The sequence below is a fragment of the Heliangelus exortis genome, chromosome 11 (genome assembly GCF_036169615.1).
Source record: "Heliangelus exortis chromosome 11, bHelExo1.hap1, whole genome shotgun sequence".
Lineage (NCBI taxonomy): Eukaryota > Metazoa > Chordata > Aves > Apodiformes > Trochilidae > Heliangelus > Heliangelus exortis.
Window position 1 is genome coordinate 14748512 of NC_092432.1, and position 20151 is coordinate 14768662.

The window sequence follows — 20151 nt, forward strand, 5'->3', positions numbered from 1 at the left end:
TTGGAAAGCTGTATTTCATCCCTCTTAAAACTTAAAGGGTGTGTTTCAGTAGTTCTGTTTTCTGGCTGTAGTTCTTAAACAAAAAACAACAGAAAATCTAAACTAAAAAAAAAAAAAACCAAACATAACAACAACCAACCAACCAAACAACAAAACACTGCACATTATTAGACAGTTTTTTTCCCTGGAATTTTTTTTTTTTTGAAAAAGTGTAAATTACTCTGCTAGAAAATGTAGTCTTGCATTTGTGATGGTCATTATGTGCTATTTATTGAAATAAAACTTTTCATCTTAAGCATAGTTTTTAAGTTTTAATGGTAGACTTACCAGGGACAGCAGTCTAATTATTTGATTATACTGTGGTTAAGGTATGTTTGAGTTTGGAAACTTTCTCAGGAGAATGTTATACAGGTTATTTACATAAAACTTCAGAATGGACAGGGAAGGTGAGACCAAAGGAATTTTTAGCTTTATAATAGTGTGTGACAGTGGTCAGTGGTGAATGCTTATGTGGAGCAGAGCTGCCCTCCAGCTGAAAATGTGGTTTTATCTTGAAGGTAGTGGTATTTTGGTGACTGGGACAAATTATGGCATAAATTCTTGAGGAACCTGGGAAAAGCTTTGTCTTAACATCTTTTGGAACTTGGTTTTTTTGCTGCAAGGCTTGAGCTGTGACTTAGTAGTGTAAATTGCCTTATGTTTTAGTGCAATTCTATCAATGTGTATTAAAATAGAAAGCTTGTTGCAGCAGGCATTGACAGTGATGCAGACATGAAGGATCTGTCCAAAACTTTACCGTAATGCTAGCTAGAGACCTAATGTAGAGGAGAAAACTAAGACCTGGTGGTACATAGTATATAATTAAAGGGGAATAAAATAAAAGACTGCAGTTGGAGAGTTTTTTCATCCTTGTGTTCCATGCTTAGGGTGGTGGTGGGCATAACTGCTCTGAGGGAGCAGTTGCATTGGGAGAAGGTGTAGGACGCTGTCCTTACAGACCTGCAGCTGGTGGGTGGTGAAAGGTTATGTGGTGTGTTGGTGATGGGAAGTGAGGTGCAGCTGGTGGCTATGTAGTCACAAGCATCCAACCAGTTTACACTATAGATGGAGCTCAACTGGCACTGAGAACTGCTGTGATGAGACATTTGGGGACACCAAGGGATGTCGCAGTAGTTAACAGTTCTGTGTCAAGGTCCAAGTTGTCGCTGAGTCTCTTGGCCATTGGACATGCCTGCTCTGTGCTTACTGCCAAAGCAGTGCCCTTAATGTCACTGGTGGTGTAAGAAAAACCGTGATGACAATGTCAGCAAGTTCAGCAGTCCAGTGATTATGTTCAGACTAGGTGAGGTTGAGTTACAGCCTTGTTATTCCCCTGAGAACATGTTGCTTCTTTTCAGATAGGTTTTGCAAAATCCTACTTCTGGGACACACGGCAAGTGCAGTTCTGAGTGACGTTCTGCTGAGGATCAGCTCTGTCTTTCCTCTTGCCAGTCTGAGCCACCTCCCAGGTGTGATTTTCAGACCATATTGGTATATTGTATCCTCCTCCTTGTTTCTAAGCATGGTAACAGAAGGATTAGGCACTCTGTGTAGCTTTTATTGCTGGATTCCTCAGAAAAGATCTTTCCAAACACTGCCATTATTGTAGCTTTGTGTGCCTATTTTGTAGATTTTTTTCCTTGTAATTTGAAAATGTTTAAATCCATAGCTCACCCTTGTGATGTGTCAGAAAGGAAATTCTAGAAAAACAGTTTGGGGCCACATCTCACCAAAGCTTTCCTGCTTTGGATGCTTCTACACTTCTTGCAGGGCTATTGTTACATCTCCTTGGAGAAGCTTAAAACTTGGCAGGCCGAATCCCTGACCAGCCTGATCTAAGTACACCAGCTTGGTGCAGGTGGCTAAGCCAGGTGACCTCCAGAGCTTTCTTCCACAAAGCACCACATCCAAATTATGTTTTATGAAGTATTATCGGCTGAAATTTTATTGTGAACATTAAGTTGCCATCTAGTTTGATTCCACTCTTCAAGCAGATAGAAGAGCTTTCTGTCATCTGAAGGTAAAATCTTTCTTGAGAGAGTACCTTAAATTAGTCTGGAGTGTATGAAGTGGAAGAAATGTGAAGTATAAATACTTTGTGACCAGTCTTTACTCAAAATTTCTGTTCAGTATCTCACACTTCAGCTCTCCCTAGTCAGGTAAGCTTTTTGTGGCTTTAAAAAGGGAGGCAGTATTGCCAAAGCAAAGGCTGATATCAACACAGTCTGCACAGGTTTTTGAGCCATCTGTTACATGTCTGAAACTTGTGCAGTTGTCAGTGCTGGAAGCAGGTTTACTCCCTTTCTGTGGAGCTGTTAGCTCCTTCTGAGGTTCTGTTGTCATCATTAGTCAAATTAATATTTCATCAGGTCTGTATGTTTGTTTAGCAGCTTCAAAATGAAGTTGTGCAAATTGAGCACTGTCCTCTGGTGTGATATGCAGAGTTCAGATCTGGGTCCTGTTTTGATATTATTTGAGCCAGAAAATTCTGCTCCATATTAGACAGAAAAAAAGAAATATTGATCTGGAACCTTTCAAATAGTCAACCAGGTGGCTGTCAGACTATCTCATAGTCTCCGCAAGCCAATTTGTGGCACAGAAAGGATTATCCAGGGCAGAGCCAACAGGATGAGGGGAAGTGAACTTGATGCCTTGCCAGATGTGTCCAGAATACTGCATCCAGTTTTGGGTTCCCCAACGTGTCTGTGTCAGAGTTTACAGAAGTGGAGCAAGTTTGTTTGACTCTCCTCCAGCATGGCTGGGGGCTGAAGCATGAACCTTAGGAGAGGTTTGGCCCAAAGAAGCCTGGGGGGGAGTGGTGGACCTGCTGGTACTTACAAGGAGGCTATCAAGGAGATGGGACCATGCTTTTCATAAAGATGCATGGCATGAAGGCAAGCAACAGCCTTCATGTTTGGAAGTGAACTGTCAGCTGTTTGTGAGCAGTCAGATCCTGCCAGAAGTCTATTAGTGCCTGTAACAACAGGTGACCTGTTCTGGCTTTTCTCTCCAGTATCTGAAGGGGCTCCAGGAAAGTTGAGGAGGAACGTTTTACAAGAGCATGAAGTGATAAGATGAGGGATAGCAGCTTCAAAATGAAAGAAGGAGATTTAGTTTAGCTATTAGTAAGAAATTTTTTGCTGTGAATGGGCAGAGCCCCTGGCCCAAGTTGCAGCTGTGGCTGCCCCATCCCTGGAAGTATCTCAGCCCAGGCTGGATGGGGCTTGGAGCAACCTGGGCTGGTGGGAGGTGTCCCTGCCTCTGGCAGGGGGTTGGAATTAGATGATCTTTAAGGTCCTTTCCAACACAAACCAGTCTTGGATTCTGTGATTTTTTTTTTTTTTTTTTTTTTTTTTAGCAGGTAAAATTAATACAATTAAAGGGAGACCTTTTCTAGATCAATCTGAGAAGTTGTGCTAAACTTGTCTTGCATTCTTCAGTCAAATTGTCATCCAGGGTTTTTTTATATTCAGGGTGATGAGAACTTTTATACTTACGGAGAAACAAGAACGAAAGGGTTATAAGCAAATTCCATCTGGTGATGAATTATGAATTTGCTTTTCTTAAGCATTTCTGACTAACTTAGTAATTCAGGTAACACCCATATCTACGGGTATATCTATGGATATATAATAATTCAGTTAATAAATGCAGTATTTCCACTCATTTGTAAGTTCTTTTTCAACATTTTTACTTTCCCACTTTGATGGAATAGTTATAAATGAACAGATGAATCTGTTTTTCCTTGCCCATCTCTATAATATTTGCGAAGCTAATACTTGCAAATATTTTTGCTAATGTGTTTTCAAAGCTACAGTTATGCTTTTTATTTTATTCTGACAAAAACTGTGCCAATCAAAGCTACAGTGCTTCATGGGAATTGAGGAGCTTAAGTGAGTAAACAAGCGAGATGAAAGCTTTTGTTTGTCTTCAGAAAATGAAACAGGAAGCCATTTCATTAACACACTTTCAGAAGAGACAAGAATCTGTGTAAAGCTTTTAAAACCGAACTTTCAGTTTGTTAGACTGTACTTTCAACTGAGACCAAATAGGGAAAGTGATGGAGCTGGACATGCTCCATTAGCATCCCATGGGTTATATTCTCTGTTCAAGTTTGATGTACAGCTTCGCCGCTTTCCGGGAAGGTGCAGAAGTCTCGGCGTTTATCCCGCTGCTTTCCTCCTTCCCGTGCTTCAGCAGGGACATGGAGAGAACCACATTGCACCTTTGAAAAAGGAGACAGCAAGAATCAGGAGTGAAATTGAGGCATTTGGCTATTTTTCTTCTTGCTTTTCTTGGCTTACAAAGCACTCGCTAACAGCGTAGTGTAGGAATCTGTTATGGCAAAATGTCAGCTGGGTGAAAGAACACTCTGCAAAGGTACAATAAGGGATTAGTGCAATTAGCTTTTTTTCGTGGATCTGTTTTGAATATAAATATGTTGTTTAATAGTCTGGAGTTGCCTTCCTGAAGTATAGCTACTTTATTTCATATATAAAAACGTAATAAAAATCCAATAATTTTCTCCACTCCTTGTATGTTCGGTGCACTTGAAATAATGAAGTTGTAGTAAATAAGTCTTGGGGATTTAATTTTTTATTCCAGATCACATTTGTGCACTTCAAGATAAAGGATCATGAAGATTTGCAAATATTTCTGTCATGTTTAGGCTTTGGGTATGAAAGAAGGTTTATTTATAAAGCAAAGCTTCTGAGGTAGCTGTACTCTTCCTGGGACAGCTTGTTGGATGCGTGAATGTAGCAAGGAGTCAGTGGTGCAAAGATAGAACTCCAAGTTTGCTGAAGAACAGTTGTGTCATAGATAGATATTCCTGTCTTGAAGGGAGTGCTCGGCCAGCCAAAGCCTTCCATCCCTTTTCAAACACAAAGACATCCCTTTTCAAACACAAACACAAAAGAAGAAAAACCTCAAAAACAATGACTTGAAGTTGTTAACTCAGTGACACGTTTGAGCTACTGCTTGGACTGCTTTCCTGGTGGGCACCAGTCTGAAATGTAGTGAAGTGTCTTTACACTTACTCTTGGCCACTTTCAAACCATTCAGTTGTGACTAGTTATCCTTTCTGTTTAATATTGGAGTTATCTGGATATTTATATTTTAATTTCTGCATCTCCAGATATTTCTTCCTTGTTCACCCAGTGTGAACCTGCTAATTTGTCTTATATCTGTTTCAGTAGAATTCTGGCTCTGTAAGCTATTTTGTCTTCTTCTTTTAAGTGTAATTAATCAATAATATTATTATTGAGATGTCTTTGGTAAGTTTTTTCAGTTTTTATAATTTTCAAATGCTTGTCTTGAAAAAATAATTGAAGTTTGTATAATAATCAGGTGTTATAGAGAATACTGGCAGGTGCACATCACTAGTTGTGACGTGTATGTGTAAGATGTGCATATACGTAAAGTTTATATATATGGGGATGTGTGTATGTGTAAATATAAATAAAACTTAATGAAAGGCATGGAACACACAACTTAATGATTTGCCACTTAAAATTCATAGTTTATATAGACTTCTAGATGGTTGCTACTATATTATGGCTATTAACGTTCAACTTTAAAAGATCTTTGCCAAAGATTGTATCACCAGAAAATTAATGTTCATGTGATGCTGCAGTGGTACCCCAAAACCACAAACACAACAGCAAAGCATGTGCAGTGGGAGGGGCTGGTGTACCTGTTTAATACCTATACCTGGTGTCTTGCCTTTCTGTACAGTACTCTTACTGAGCAGTATAGGAATATAAAAATTAAGTATAAAAATATTGCGACGTCTTACCATGCAGTCGAGAGACTTCAGTTGTAAAGGTAAAGATGCTCTTCCATCTCTTCTCTTTCCTGATTTAGTGTTTTCTTCAAGCAATGCTTGATGCATGTGGCAAGCTCTCCTCCTCTGTCTGATTTGTTGATGCAGATTATGACCGCAGGCTTCAAGCTGCGCTTGGGCATGCTGGGACATGGGTGCCTGTTTCTGGGGTAAAAATCCAGATTCTTTTTGCCTCTTTTCTCCATTTTATTGAACGACAACTGAAGCATGAACCTTGTGATTTAAATATTTCTCAAGGGCTCAAACCCAGGCAAATCTCTGATCTTCTGTTTATCTAGTGCAAAGTGCCTTGCTTGTTTTTCTGTAGTTCACTTCGTGTTGAGTGTGATTTTTTTTTTTTTTTTTCCTCTTGCTAGAAAAATGAATTTTACTCTAATTACAGTAGCTTTTCCTCTGTGACTGTAACATGCTCTAGCCCAAGGCATTTGTCTGCCTTGGTTATTACAATTCAAACACAAACAGTCAACCTTCAATTTACGAATAATCAGAGAGCTAAATGGGGGTGTGAAAGCACTGAGTGCTCCGACTGCAGAATCCAATGGATGTTTTGCATGGAATTCAGTTAGCATGGATACTCTGATGCTGCCCAGTGGTTACCAGAGGCGCTCTCTGTATCAGAGGCTCGTGTTTTGCAAATTGGAACAAAAATGGGCATCTCTTGAGGTTTTTATCTTTAGACTGTACCAGTTTTAGTTTTGGGCTTCTCAAACAAGCACAGCGTGCTCAATAGCAAATAAAACCGATGGGAGCTACCACCGCTTAGCTGTCCTTTCCTCCCCTTCCGTCACATGCTGGTTGTCTCCCTGGTGCTGTAGTTGGATCGGGCCGTGGTTGTCTGGGTCACTTGTGGGCATGTGCTCTGTCCTGTTTCATGTATCTGATGATGTGCCTATCATCTGGCTATGTACCTTTCTGCCAAGAAAAGTCTCTTGTGAGTTCTAGAGTTGGTCAGCTTGCTTTTACAAGAACAGTGTTACAGCTTAAATTTGTGAAGGGTCAATTCTATTGCGACTTATTTTACCCATGGAATGAACTCGGCCACAAATGTTGAATTTGATGAGAGAGAAAACTTGTGTAAGTATGTTTTAAAAATGAGATTGTTAAAAACATTGCAGCTTGCTTACAGTAGTGTTTCGTATGTGTATCTTCTTACGTTTTTACTGTTCACACTTTTTCCCTAGTATTCTGAGAGATCAATAAAATCCTTATTTATAAATTAGTTAAGGTTATTATATTTTTGGATACTTTGGATCAAGAGTGTGATTGGATAGTGGTAAGGAACCAGAGGAGTGAAGGAGGCTATGCAATTAGCTCTGCTGAACATACAGAATTAACCACTTGTCTTAACCTTTCAGCATTAGTCCCCTAAATTGGGGGCCCTCAAAATGAATGCTGAAACTTGTGTTCTTTTGCCCATGCCCTTTCCTTCTTTTCCTCTCACTCCTCTGAGGCAGCTTGTTCTCCAAGAGCTGTTGAGCTGTAGAAGAAAACCCACTTCTGGCTGCTGAAATCCTCCAGTCGCAAAGGAGAGGCTGAATTTGAGTATTTTTTACAGTATATTTACTTTGCTCTTAGGTGCTCCCTAGCATCTGCTCTCAGCTGCTGTGACAAGACACTTGAGTTAAAAGGATTCTTTTTGCTGTGATCTGATGCAGCTGTACTTGTGTTTTCACGTTCTCTTATATAGTCTTTACTTGATCTAGTATTAAAGGTATTTGTTAAGATTTTTTTCCTCTTCTTTCAAGCATGACAGAGGTCTCCCTCTTTAGAACAATGCTGGAAATTATTTTGAGCAACTTCTTCTGGTTTGATTCTTGCTTGCATTTTTTTTTTTTTTTTTTTTTTTTTTTTTACATATTCCCTTTTAAGCTTCCCATAGAAACCAGCTTTCTTCTTATCATATATATTTTCCTGGATGCCATTCTGGCCCTCAGCTGTGATTGCAGCACCCCTGACAGGATAGCAGCATTCCAGCCCTGCCCTTCACACTTCTCCCACAAGCATCCTTTGTAATCTCTGCAATCACCCTGAAGCAGGGAATTGAATAGGTGTGCTGGAGGAGACTACAGCATGATCCTTCACTGAAGTGTGACTCTCTTCTCACTTAAAGTTCATCTTTAAATGAATATGCTCCACTGAATATGTTCTGTTGGGTGCCCTATAACCCTCTTGGCAGGTGAGAAATAGTAATATTACTTTACCCTTCGTGTAGAGTTCTTGAGTACTGCAGTGTGTTTACTACATGGAAAATATTTAAGTAATTGGTTTCAGCAAATAATTCTCTTGTGATCTGTGCCGACTTTTTTCTGTATTTATGTTCTAAAGCAGTTTTGAAGTCTGGCCAAAAAAAAATGACGGATGCAAGGAATCTTCTTCCTGATGTATCTTGGGCTTGGTTTGCAAACCAAGAGGGAATCTCCTTGGGAAGCTAAACTGCTTGTCTAGCCCTGGTGAGGCTTTTGGGTGAACCAGTTCCTCAAGTCTGAGCTCCTGAGCCCTGTTTGAGCATTGAGTGGTTTGGCCCAAGCTCAAACAGAATGTAAGGAGAATAAGATGGAGGAACCTTTTGCTAAATGTTTGTGTATTATGTATTCTGAGTCTTACAAATGGATTTTCTGCTGTTTAACCCTGTGGAAGCCGATGTTTGTTTTTCCTACGCACATAACTGAAGAGGTAAATTAAGTGCCTGAGTGACCAGAAGACTGGAACTCTAGGAAAGGAAATCCATCACTCCAGGAAAAAAAAAAAGGAAATTCCTCTTCACCTGCTAAAACAAATGTAGTATTGTCAGTAGCTAACATATGGTAGCTATTTCTGTGGAAAAGTCAAAGTACTATTGTTCATGATGATGAACAGAAATAAATTTTCTTCCTTTGGTCGGTGTCTTTATAGTGCCCTCTAGTATTCTTTTGTAGAAATGCTTGATGTGTCTTTTCTTAGACCAGTTTGATCAAGTAATGAAAATGGTCCCTGGAAGAATTAAAAATAAAGAATTGATCCCTAATTGTCTGTAACCTGTAGTCTTTCCAAAGGAAACACTGTTAATATTAAAAATAAGTAAAAATTACATGCTTTTCTTTTCCTTTTAATACTTGACCAGAAAGAATATGGAAATTCTCAAGTCAGATTACTATAAAAACTACTGGAGCTGGCAACTCTAAATTGGGTATTGCTCTAATGGGGTTTCTGCCAGGACTGTGGAATGAACAAGCAAGGAAACTAATTTTATTGTTTTGCTTAAACTATGTGCAAGAAGATTGCAGGGGAATAAGAGCCATGTAAAATATTAAAAAATTGGCTGAAATGGGCATAGTAGTCTCATGACATACTGTTAATTTTATATGAAAGGTAATCAGTGTGGCTTATTTTGACAGATAAGAAAGAAGAGTTTGACACTGGCTGAAGGCTTCCTTGGGGGTAGAGTGCACTAGTACCTGGTATCCTGATGACAGTCATCACCCTTGAAAGCATCTTAGCTGTGCTCTTAGATCACATATTGAACACCTATTCCCAAGAGTGTTTGCTTAAGGTAACTTCTTTGTCTGGAGTTTAAGTCAGAAAGGTTTTACTTTATTATCATTCTAGATCATTTCTGTCATTAACAGCAATAGAAAGGGGATAGCACATGAAAGGATCTTTTGTCCTTTGTGTCAAGTAAAACACGGTACCATCTCTAAATCCTATGCAAAGCTGAAGGATGTGTCAGTTAGAGGTTGGCTATCTGAATGAAAACTGATTTTGAAATGTGAAAAATGGCTTTGTTGGTTCCACCTCAAAAGGGAAAAAGTTGATAAAATCCTTTAAGCTCCCCTTCTGAAATGGTTATGAAAAGAAATTTTGCAGTTAGGATATTCAGAGTAGTTCCTTCATTGGTGTAACTTGAAAATAGGATGTTAGATGGTCTGATTTGTTTTTCCTTTGATTATAAAAGCAAAATATTTTTGTAATTATGTTCCTTGCAGAAGGTGAGGGGTTTGAGGGACTCAGTTTCTAGAAGTGAGGTTTATAAAATCCAAAGGTTGTTTTCAAGCAACTTGAAAGAAATCTAAATTTTTTTACCTTAGTGGTCATAAAGGATTCTTTCTCCTTTCACACCAGGAAGAACAAAAAGTCTGTTAGAATTTACTTTTGAAGCATAGTTCATATACAGTTTTCAAGGTTGGAATGTAGGTTTGAGGCAGATGAACAAATCCTTGCAAGAATGTGACTAACAGTGGGACTCCAACCAGGCAAGAGAGAAAATTTCCTTGGTGGGGATTTGTTTCTGGACAAGAGTACCATGAGAAATGGTTACAGTGAATCATGCTTTAGGGGAAACTGCAGCAAAAGAAGCTGGTGCCCTCTTTTGTCCTTTGTTTTTCCAAGCTTAATGGAACTGCTGCCCCGAGTAAGAGGCAAAAGGGTTGGGAGTCATTGTGGCAGAGCTCCTTACCTGGCTCTTTAAATAAACCATCAGCATAGAATAGACAATTGAAAGCAGCAATGCTGTAAATAGAAAAGTTGTTTTCAGGCATTCAAAACTCAGGTAAAGATTTCTGACTCCCTAGAGGTGTTAGAAAGGCCATGCAACTAAACACCAGGCATAAATGCATATCCAAGGATGTTTGATATTTCAGATTACAATCTGTGGATTTTGTTGTTGATGATTACCTTGTTTTCCTTCACATTATTAATTAATATATGAAGAGATGGTATCACTTACAGAAGGAGTGATTAGGGTAAATGCATGGATGCTCAACCTGCAGTGTTTTACTGCAGACACACTGTACCCTATCTGGCTATGCTTTTTTTAGTTCTATTCCTGTGTACTTTTAAAAATGGGATTAATTTTTTTAGTATAGTTTTGTGATTGAGGTCTGTCAAGAAGGTCAGTCAAGATTAAGGCACGAAGAATTTTTATTAACAAGTGAAAGGTAACTGGAAGTATAGACAAAGCTGTAAAAGCAATTGCAAAATATTGTTTGCTTTGCTTGAATTTGTTGCTTGTTATTGACTGTGCTGTCTGAAAGGCAAGGATGCCCAAAGTTACTGAAGGCAAAGTCTTGAAACATACAGTATTTCTTTCTGTGGCAGTAATTTGTATGGTAGTGGGTATCTTGACTTTTGTTTCCTTTTTAGAACCTGGTGTCAAAAACCTTCTCCACTCAGTAACATTAAACCACTAGAAAATAATATGCAAAAATAGCTTGTTCACAAATTCATGCTTCTAGATAGATGTCTTTTGAAAACCATGGGAACAGAAGGTCAGAGCAGAATTCCTTCCAACTGGAAGCTGCCATCTTGGTATTGATGACAGCTTGCACCTAAGCCTGGTGGTGTTCAGACAGGTGCACTTCACAACAGTTTGAAAGAGCAGTTTCTCTCAACAGACCATTTTATTCAGGAGAGTGATTGAGAGTGCAGATTTTTGGGTGCTAACCTGGGCTGTTATTACTGTTCCCTCAGCATGGTCTGCTTGGTCTGCATTGTAAGAAAACACGTGTGCACAGCATTGACAACGAAACAGCACAAAGCATCCAGCTTTACACTGCTCTCTTTTGGGAGAATTTCCTTGAACAAGCAATGCTCTTCCTGTCCCTATGCAGCAACCCCTGAAGCATCCCATTTTAGCAAATGGGCATCTGTACAGGTGGTTTCCCCATACCTCAAAGAAAAGGATGACTCTGCTTTATCGATCTCAGGACATGGCCCCTGCCCTTATTGGCCAGGGTGAATCTGAGGTACCAGATCAGCCTTCAAACATCATTGCTAGCCCATGATGCTTAATGGTGCTGGGGTGAACATGAGTTACTCTTTTTGATGAAAACTCTTGTTATAGTATATTAAATCATAAAAAGAGGAAATTGGGTTGTGCTAATGGAGAAAGGAATCTAGTGAGTCTGGGAAAGTCTAGATTTATACATGGCATTGCTTACCTTACAATTTTACATCACTTGCTCTCCTAGGTTCTGCTGTCAGGCTACCTCTGGAATTATCAGAGTACCAACAAGATTTATATTGTTTGTCTGCAGTCAGGGATTGCTCTTCTTTTTCCTTTTTTCCTGATGCTTAGGTGCAATAGCATTTTTGTCTCTAATTTATGGATTGTAGAATCTTTGCAAAGAAAGAATTGAAATGGCGTTTAGAAAATTTGGCATCAAATTTTCTGTAGGACTGAGCTTGCCAACCACCACGTGTGTGTTGGGGCTTTGAATGTGTTTTAAAAAAAAATCCTAAACCATCTTTTGTTGGCTGATGTATATTGCCATCATATGCACTTGAATTTGGACAGGTGGTCTGTATTCTGCCATAAGGGAAAAATGTAATAGTAAGCAGAAAATACATCTTTGCGTAAACTGCCATGATATATTGTAATATCTTACATAAATATTGCTTATGGAGCAATCCAGAATGTTTCTAGTGTTGTCAAGGGAAAAAAAAAATTACTGCTAATGCTTACATTTTCTTTAAAGATTAATGTGTGTAGCAATTTATCCCTATAGATAATGTGCTTCTTATCAATTAACATTTTAACAAAACCACAAGACAAGTTCATTGTGAGCTTTTGCTGGCAACTTGCAAGGAATAGTGTTTGTGATATCTTCAATTAAAATATGTTTGGGTGATTCTTGAAGACAGCTTTTTTTAATTATTGTGTTAGGAAGGGCATGGCATACTGGTTTTAGGATTACAGGAGCCATTGGGAATGTTAATTAAATTCTGGTGAAAAGCTTCTTAAAACTTCAGTCCTGCAGCAAGAGAGCTTGGATCTTTTATCATTGACTTGCAGTACATAAAAAAGGATTTATAATAGTTACTGCCAGTCTGATTAGGATTTTGTCAAATGCTTCTATTTTAAACATCAGTTTTCAAGGGTGTTATATACATGTACTCTTAAATTGTTTTGGAGTCTAACTGGAAAGGACAAGTATCATGCTCCTCATTTGACACATCTTTCCTCAACGTGTAAAAGTAAGACATCGTTCTTCACCAAAGCCCTGTATGACTCCTTTCAACATCTGAATCCTTGTGTCCTACTAATCTGAAGTCAGGTAGTCGTGATGAAAGATGTGTTTGGTTGCCTTCACTTCCTATTCTGTTTAGAAAAAGTGATTCTGGAATGATACATGTGCTTCACATTTTCTTTCTGGTTAATTGTTGCCTTTGGTCCTTGTAAATGGAATGAATTTTCCTTCCAAAAGTGATGTGAAACCTGGTATTAAAGTCCTCCACTTTGAATGCAATTGATGATTGTCATCAGGAAAGCTTCTCTACCAAGTAGTTTTGGTTGCAACAGTGTAGATTAAGGTTGAATCTGTAGCATGAATAATAGGGAAACCTGACACCTATTGCCTTGCTTTGGTGCAAGGTAATATCTGCGTGCTGAGTATAACTGAGCTCAGAAAATTTTGTCTGAAATTATTTTCCTGAATGCCAGAACTTCTAAAGAGCCTGTGTCAGGCAGTTGCTAAAGCCCACGATTAAATGTTTTATTTTAAGTTTGTTATTGGCATGCTTGTGTCTTTTAGAAATATGAAGGGAAGCTTCTTCCTACTTGAGCCTTTCATGTAAACGCTCACTTGAAGTCTTGTTTAAAAAATACATAGGAAAAAAAAAAAAAAAGCAGCCTTTCTGTGTACATGGTAGCAGGGAAAAGAAGGCTAAAGCAAGTCTTGGGTTTCTTTTTTTCCACAGAGGTAAATCATCCTTTGAAAACACAGCATTTGGAAAGAGCAATGATGAGCTCCTTGTCTTATTTAGGTGCTCTCAGATGTCCTGTGGCTGGAAAGTCTTGTATTAAAAATAACTTTTTTTTTGCTTTTTCACCATCTTTGGGGAAAGCGTGCTAGAAGGAGAAGTTCAGGCAGATTCCTCTGAACTTTGTAAACTTGGTGATGTATCTCAGATGCGCTTCTGTTGGTCCTTTTTGGTCAGAAGAGTTGCATTCTTATAGTCCTTCATCATCATACTGAGACAATGAGACATCAACCAGGCTTAGCAAAGGACAAGCTGCAATTTTATCATTGGTAGCTACCAGTTGTGTGTGATGAATTTTACCTTGGCCGAAACAGTTTCAGAACTGTTGGTGGTGAGAATCTGAGAGGTGAGGTATGGGGATGATGAGAAAAACCTAAAATAATTTAAACGGAAGGCAAGAAGGAGCTAGAGATGTATAAAAGTCATCAGCTTGGTTTCAGTTGCTGGAAAAATCAAGGAGTGAATAAACAGACCTTTTTTCCATCCTAATTTCTTCTGAAAATAATGTAGATAGGAGAGTTAACTGAGAGGGAATTATCAAAGAAATGTTATCAGATCATTCTGCTCACCTTAATTTAAAGAGTTAAATAGCAAAAAATCCACTTTCCTTTATTCTTGCCTCAACAGCTACCATCCCATTACACTGTTGTAAGGAAACAGGGAAACATGGTCTAGCCAGCACAAGATGTCTACAAAAAGGGATGGATAAATGTTAGGAAGTGATGGTGAGGCTGTTGAAGGCTGCTTTGTTTGGGATTTTTGCACCTGTGTATTCTGAATAAACCTCTATTACATTTCTTTCTAATATACATCTATATTAGATACATCAGTCTGGATGACAGAGTAAGCTGTATTTATTACATTTTCACATGACTTAAAGCTGCAAGAGGGAGGATAAGGTCAAAATTGGTCAACTTTTTTTAAGAAGAAGAAAAAATTTGGAGAAACCAAGGTAAAGTTAATTCAGATAGGCAGGAGTAATCAGATAGTCAAACATGGAATGGGAAAAACCAAGCCTCATGGCAGCTTCTGAGGGAAGGATCTGGGGATTGTGACAGAGAAGGGATTACAGATGAATGTATGTGGTAGTGTTAATCTTCTGTGCTAAACCCTAATGCCTCTATGTTGGGAGGGATGAAGAAGGGAGCTGTAGAGCCTCCAACACACGTCAGATGACACTGTACCTGCACTGAACACTGATCTGGGCTCTGCTGGGGCCCTCCAGTGTGTTTTGGGTGCTGCACATGAGCAAGAGTGTGAGCTGGTTGGAGAGGATTCAGGGAGCTAATTAGCAGAGCTTAATGACATAAAGTCTTTGAGAAGATTAAAGGAAGTAGGAATGCTAAGCCAGAAGAAAAGGCTGGAGAAGGATTTAAGTCCTTACATATGTTGAAGACTATTGGGAAAGATGAAGAGCCTGTTCTCCATGCCCAGAATGGCAAAAAAAAATTTGGGCGTAAATCATAGCTAGCAACACTGCTTGGTAATCTTAATAACCGAGATCATGGAGCACAGGAACTGAGTGCCTGCAAGAATTGGTGGGTCCCCACCATCAGTTTACAAGAGCAGATCTGGGATAAAAAGAAAATCTGTTGGGAATGAGCCAACTGTTTGTGTATCTGAGCAGGAGGATAGACTTGTCTTGCTTAAAGTTATTTTGGCCTGTGTTAACACAATTCAAGCCACTGATGTATAGATACACATAGACACCCCACAAAAGATAAATACATGGAAAGGGGAAGGACTCCCTCCATGAAGTACACCAAGTCAGTCTTTAATAGTGTGGTGTCATTTAACTGGATAATCAATAGGTTGATGGAGTGGGAGAAATGGCTTCATGACAGAAGTAGAAGCTTATTAAGGTCTTTTATGTACAAAGCATATTTATGCTGAACCGAGGCTGAAATGAAGTAGGAACTCAGTTGGCTGAACTGTGGATGGAGCCCAAGGACACTTCTCCAGAGTGAGTGCCCCTAACTCTAAATTGCAAAACCTTTCTAAGAGTGCAGCTAGGAAGGTCTCAAATCCAGTTTGACTGCCTTCAAGATGGGCCATAGTTTTTTATCCTCAGCTTTCTGTGCAGTGGCATTTTCTGAGTTGTAGCAGGCTGTGGCTGGGAATATGCTTCCCATTCTCCCTGGAAGTCTTCAATCCCTTCTGTGCTGCTGCTGCTTCTTGGCATGCTCTTTTCTGACATCCTCTGCCCTATACTTTTCAATGTTATTTCCTTGGGCACTTTGTTGCTTTAAGAATAATCTTAGCTCATCAATGGATTTGATCTGGTCCCATCTACACCAAAGCCAAACAAGGCAAACAAGCTGGCATTTTTGTTGTAAGCATTCACTTTTACAGCTTGCTTTCTTTTATACAAAGAATGGAAGAATCTGGGTTGAAGTGACTTGCTTTCTAAAGCCCTATTAAGCTCCCAGTCTGTGCATTTTTGTTTTTTGTTTGCTAGGAGTAAGTTACGTTGTCATGAGGTTTTGTAAAGGTATTCTACCCCTAGTCCTCAAGGGGAAGAAAGGTGGAGTTTGTCAGAGCCTTGATGTTGTTTCTAAGGTTGGCTTTAAAAGCAAACACCCTTTCTTCTCTCAGCCCAACACTGTGCTGATTTGAAAAACTGTTCTCCCCTGTAAGAATTTTTCGTGTTTTCTGTGGATGATCAAGTTAAGGCACATCAAAGTGTTACCAATGCACAATCTTTCTGCTTGACCAAATGCACCAGGAATACAGTAATTAAAATTAATTTCTTAATGGAAACCAGATGTTAACTAGAGAAGTCTTTTGGGTATATTCAAAATGGAAAAGGAATCACATTTATCTTGAACTAGAATAGAAGTAAAAAGCTGTTTTATGGCACTTGCATGATGCGTTAAGCTCAGAATTGGTGACTCTTCTTATATTGAGGGCTGAATTATTCTTAATGTTTCTTAATCTTTATTATACAAAACATATTACCACATTGCTTTGGTATGGCAGCTGTACCACAAAAGGAGGTCCTAAGGAGTCCTAAGCCTAAATGTCCTTTGTTGTAAATGTGGTACTTGCCAATGTGTATTGGTTTGTTTAGGTTTTAGGCAGACTTCTGTCTGCTTGGGACTATTAACCATGTTGATTCCAATATGAGCAGATGAATATGTTGTAGTGATGAAAATTTCTTTCAGTCTCAGAGTCCATTGGTGTAAGCAGTCAAAACAGAAAATGCTGCAATACTGACCAAGCTATTTCCAGTATGTTCAGGGAGATGATATTGCAAGTGGTGGTAGTTCTTGTGCACATGACAATATTTTGAAATGAGGATGCGTTTTACAATTTAAAAAGTGTAGAAAGCTAACCCAAAAATTGTGTGATTTGTGTTTTACAGGATCCCTTGTGAGAACTTTCACTCCTTTTTACTTCCTGGTGGAGCCAATAGACATTCTGTCAGTTCGTGGAGCTTCTGTTATAATGAACTGTTCAGCTTATTCTGAAACATCTCCAAAAATTGAATGGAAAAAAGATGGGACTCTTATAAACTTAGTGTCAGATGATCGTCGCCAGTTGCTACCAGATGGATCTTTATTAATAAACAGTGTGGTGCATTCCAAGCATAACAAACCTGATGAAGGATATTATCAGTGTGTGGCAACTGTGGAAAGCCTGGGAACCATTGTCAGCAGAACAGCAAAGCTCACGGTAGCAGGTTAGTTTCTGTTCTTTGTTGTTGGGTCTAACAAACAGCGTAATAATGTACCTGTGTGCTCTGCCATTTGAAAAAGAGGAAGGTCTTAGCAAGAAATGAAAAAAGACTTTCATTGCTTATCAGCAAACTGGGATTCTGTCTCTCTTTTTACTGAGTGAATGTTGTCATATAGTCTAACCCTCTAAGAGGCTTAACATGTGGGTAATTCAGGAAATGTTAAAGATCAGGTAAACTTAAATGAATGGATAAAAAGAAGCAGCTTTGGTTGTGTGCAATCACAATGAAGCATAGAAAGAGAAAAGAGGAGCAGGGTTCTACTCTGTATATAAATACCTTTAAAAAGAACTTTCTATGCCTGTTTATATGCTGATATTTATCTGCCCTATATGTCATGAAGTAAATGGGAAGAAAAAGTAAAAGCTGGTGATGTGTGAAGTCCCTGAAAAACTGGAGGACTGGTGGAGAAAGGAGGAGTGCTTGGGTTTTGTATTTCTCTTTTTCTCTAGTAAAAAGTGAGAACAAGGAACTTTAAGAGTAACATGCTTCAAACTTTCCTGACAGATAGAAAGAAGTCAGATATAGTCAGAACCTCACCTTTGGTGGTTTTGTATAACCAAATTTGATATTGGGTGATATCTTCTATTTGGTGAGTAGAGAGCAGTAGGTAGGTGAAGTCCCCTGATAAAAATAAATGGGGAAGGTGCATAATGTCATTTACTTATATCTTGGGGATCAGCAGTATCAGGCTGTGTATGTGCTTTGCTAACTATGAAGCTGGAAAAGACTTATAATTACTTTGTGAGACTGAGACTTCAAAAAACAGCAAAAAAGGTAAGCTAAAGCCATTGCCTTAACTAGGGAAGAAGCCAATGGAGCAATTTCCTTTTGTTTCTCTAATGTTTGCCAGCCTTTTTTTTTCTTTCCTTAATAAATATCTCGAGGTAATGAATTCTTTCTGACTAGTGCTACAGTGTCTCCCAGAGCTGCTGCTTACCATCATTCATATTCTGCTGTTGTTACTTAGCTTGTAGTATTGTTGTGAAGCATCTGAAATGTCAGAAATAAAAAAAATTGGGGTTTTATACCTTAAAGGAGAGACTTTCAGAGTCTCCGAATGAGAATTATATTTCTAAGTTTGTTGGTAATGATGACAATAACAGCAGTTTTCTCAGGCAATTACCACCTTCTTACATTGCTTCTGTCATGATTAATTGTGCTGCTTTCCACATGAGATCACTGAGCATCTTGCTTCTATTATCGTTCTGGTCTATATGATCATTAGGTAAGGTTAATGGGGTTAAAAATGAAGGTAATCCAGAATGTCTTCAATTTATGTCTTAAATTTCCAGTTTGCTTTTACTAATCTGTGATATAGTCCAGAGTGACATAGTATTGTTTTAATACAACAACCAAACCAATACAATTCTGGTGAGTTTTGTTTTCAAAAAATCAGTGCTGGAAAAGTGAATAATTGCAGTCTAACCTAAGCTCTTACAAATGTTTATCACACAGATAGTTGCCTATTTGTCTCGTGTTGGCCTAGCATCTGATTGGAAGAATATGCATTCATTCCATTAAACGAAATTTGCCTTTTGGTGTGGGGGTATTTTGAGTATTTTTTTCTTTTGTTGTTTAGAACCAGAGGAGATGCTCTTGTGCATGTTCTGCATTACCTTGTACCCTGCTGTTAGGAGCTGACACAAGTGCATCCTCTGGCTGCAGAGTGCATAAACCGTTCCACTGCTCCAAAAGAGTTGTCAAGTGTAGGTGTGCAAAAACCTGTTTACTAACTGAGTAAAAACCTGTTTACTAAGTTAAGTGCCAGGAGCTGTGCAAGACCACACAGAGTTTAATCCTTCAGTTGGGAGGATGGGAATAAGAAGGCTTTGGAATAAGAAATTAAGAAGAAATAACAAATTAAGTATTTAAATTTGGGTTTAATTGTATTGCTTTTCCTGACCTCATTTGTATCCCTCAGTTTTATCAGTTGTTTTTTAGTGTTTCTTCCACTCCTTCTTTTAATTGGAAGCTCTCAGGCTGCCCCAAGCATGGGGATAGTTAGCATAGTAAGATCTCTCCTTGGCCTCAAGACAGCAGTGGGAAGCAGCTAATTCTCTTAATTGGGCAGGGGTAGGTTGACCTCATGATGTGGGTGAATGTTGTTCTGTGATGCAGCTGATGTCTTTTTAAAAGAGAGTACTATGAAATGTAGCTTGCATGTTTTAACTATTACTTATTCATTAAGTAACTTCATTACCTAAAAATTACAAATTCTGAAGAGTAATGCAGACCAGGGCAAAGAAAACCCAGTAAAATCATGCTGGTTTACATCATACATTTGAATGAATACAGGTTTTGAGTTTTCAGCCTTTACCACTGCATGATTTTTCTGATAAATTGTGATAATTTTATGAAATTATTTAAAGGACTTTGTATTTCATTTTGATGGATCCAAAATTTTTGGCAGTAGGAAACTTAAATTCCTTTATTGGTGTAGAATGACAGGTATTGATAACACAAGGTGTTGCAAGGTGACAGAGGGGCTTAGTCAACCATTGCATGAAAAAATCAAACCTAAATGCACACTCAATACTCAAGCATGGACTGTTCAGACAGTGACTGAATGACTGAGCCCTACTTTTTTGGTTTCTTCCTTCAATTTCTGTTCCTGACACAGTGCTATAAATGTGTGATGGCAGGGGAAAATTGATGATGGCAGGGATTGGCAAGCTTTGTAGTTCTTTTGACAATGTGCTTTTAAAGAACCTTTTCCATGTGTGATAATGGATGAAATGACTTTACTCTTTGGCTTTTTTTTTGAGGTGTGAGAATCAAAGATTCTGTGGCA

The 20151-nt window shown here is 38.7% G+C and overlaps 1 protein-coding gene across 11 annotated transcripts in view; it reads left to right on the plus strand.

Annotated features, from left to right (window-relative positions):
* The window catches only part of NEO1 (neogenin 1), a 191438-nt gene that overhangs the window by 42498 nt on the left and 128789 nt on the right, over nucleotides 1-20151 (plus strand). For 10 of the 11 annotated variants that reach the window (XM_071754849.1, XM_071754845.1, XM_071754854.1 and 7 more), the window contains exon 2: nucleotides 16986-17303. The exons of the other annotated variant lie outside the window; for it this stretch is intronic. In XM_071754849.1, the coding sequence (XP_071610950.1) occupies nucleotides 16986-17303 (318 nt within the window). The remainder of the gene's footprint in view (nucleotides 1-16985; nucleotides 17304-20151) is intronic. 11 annotated transcript variants of the gene reach the window in all.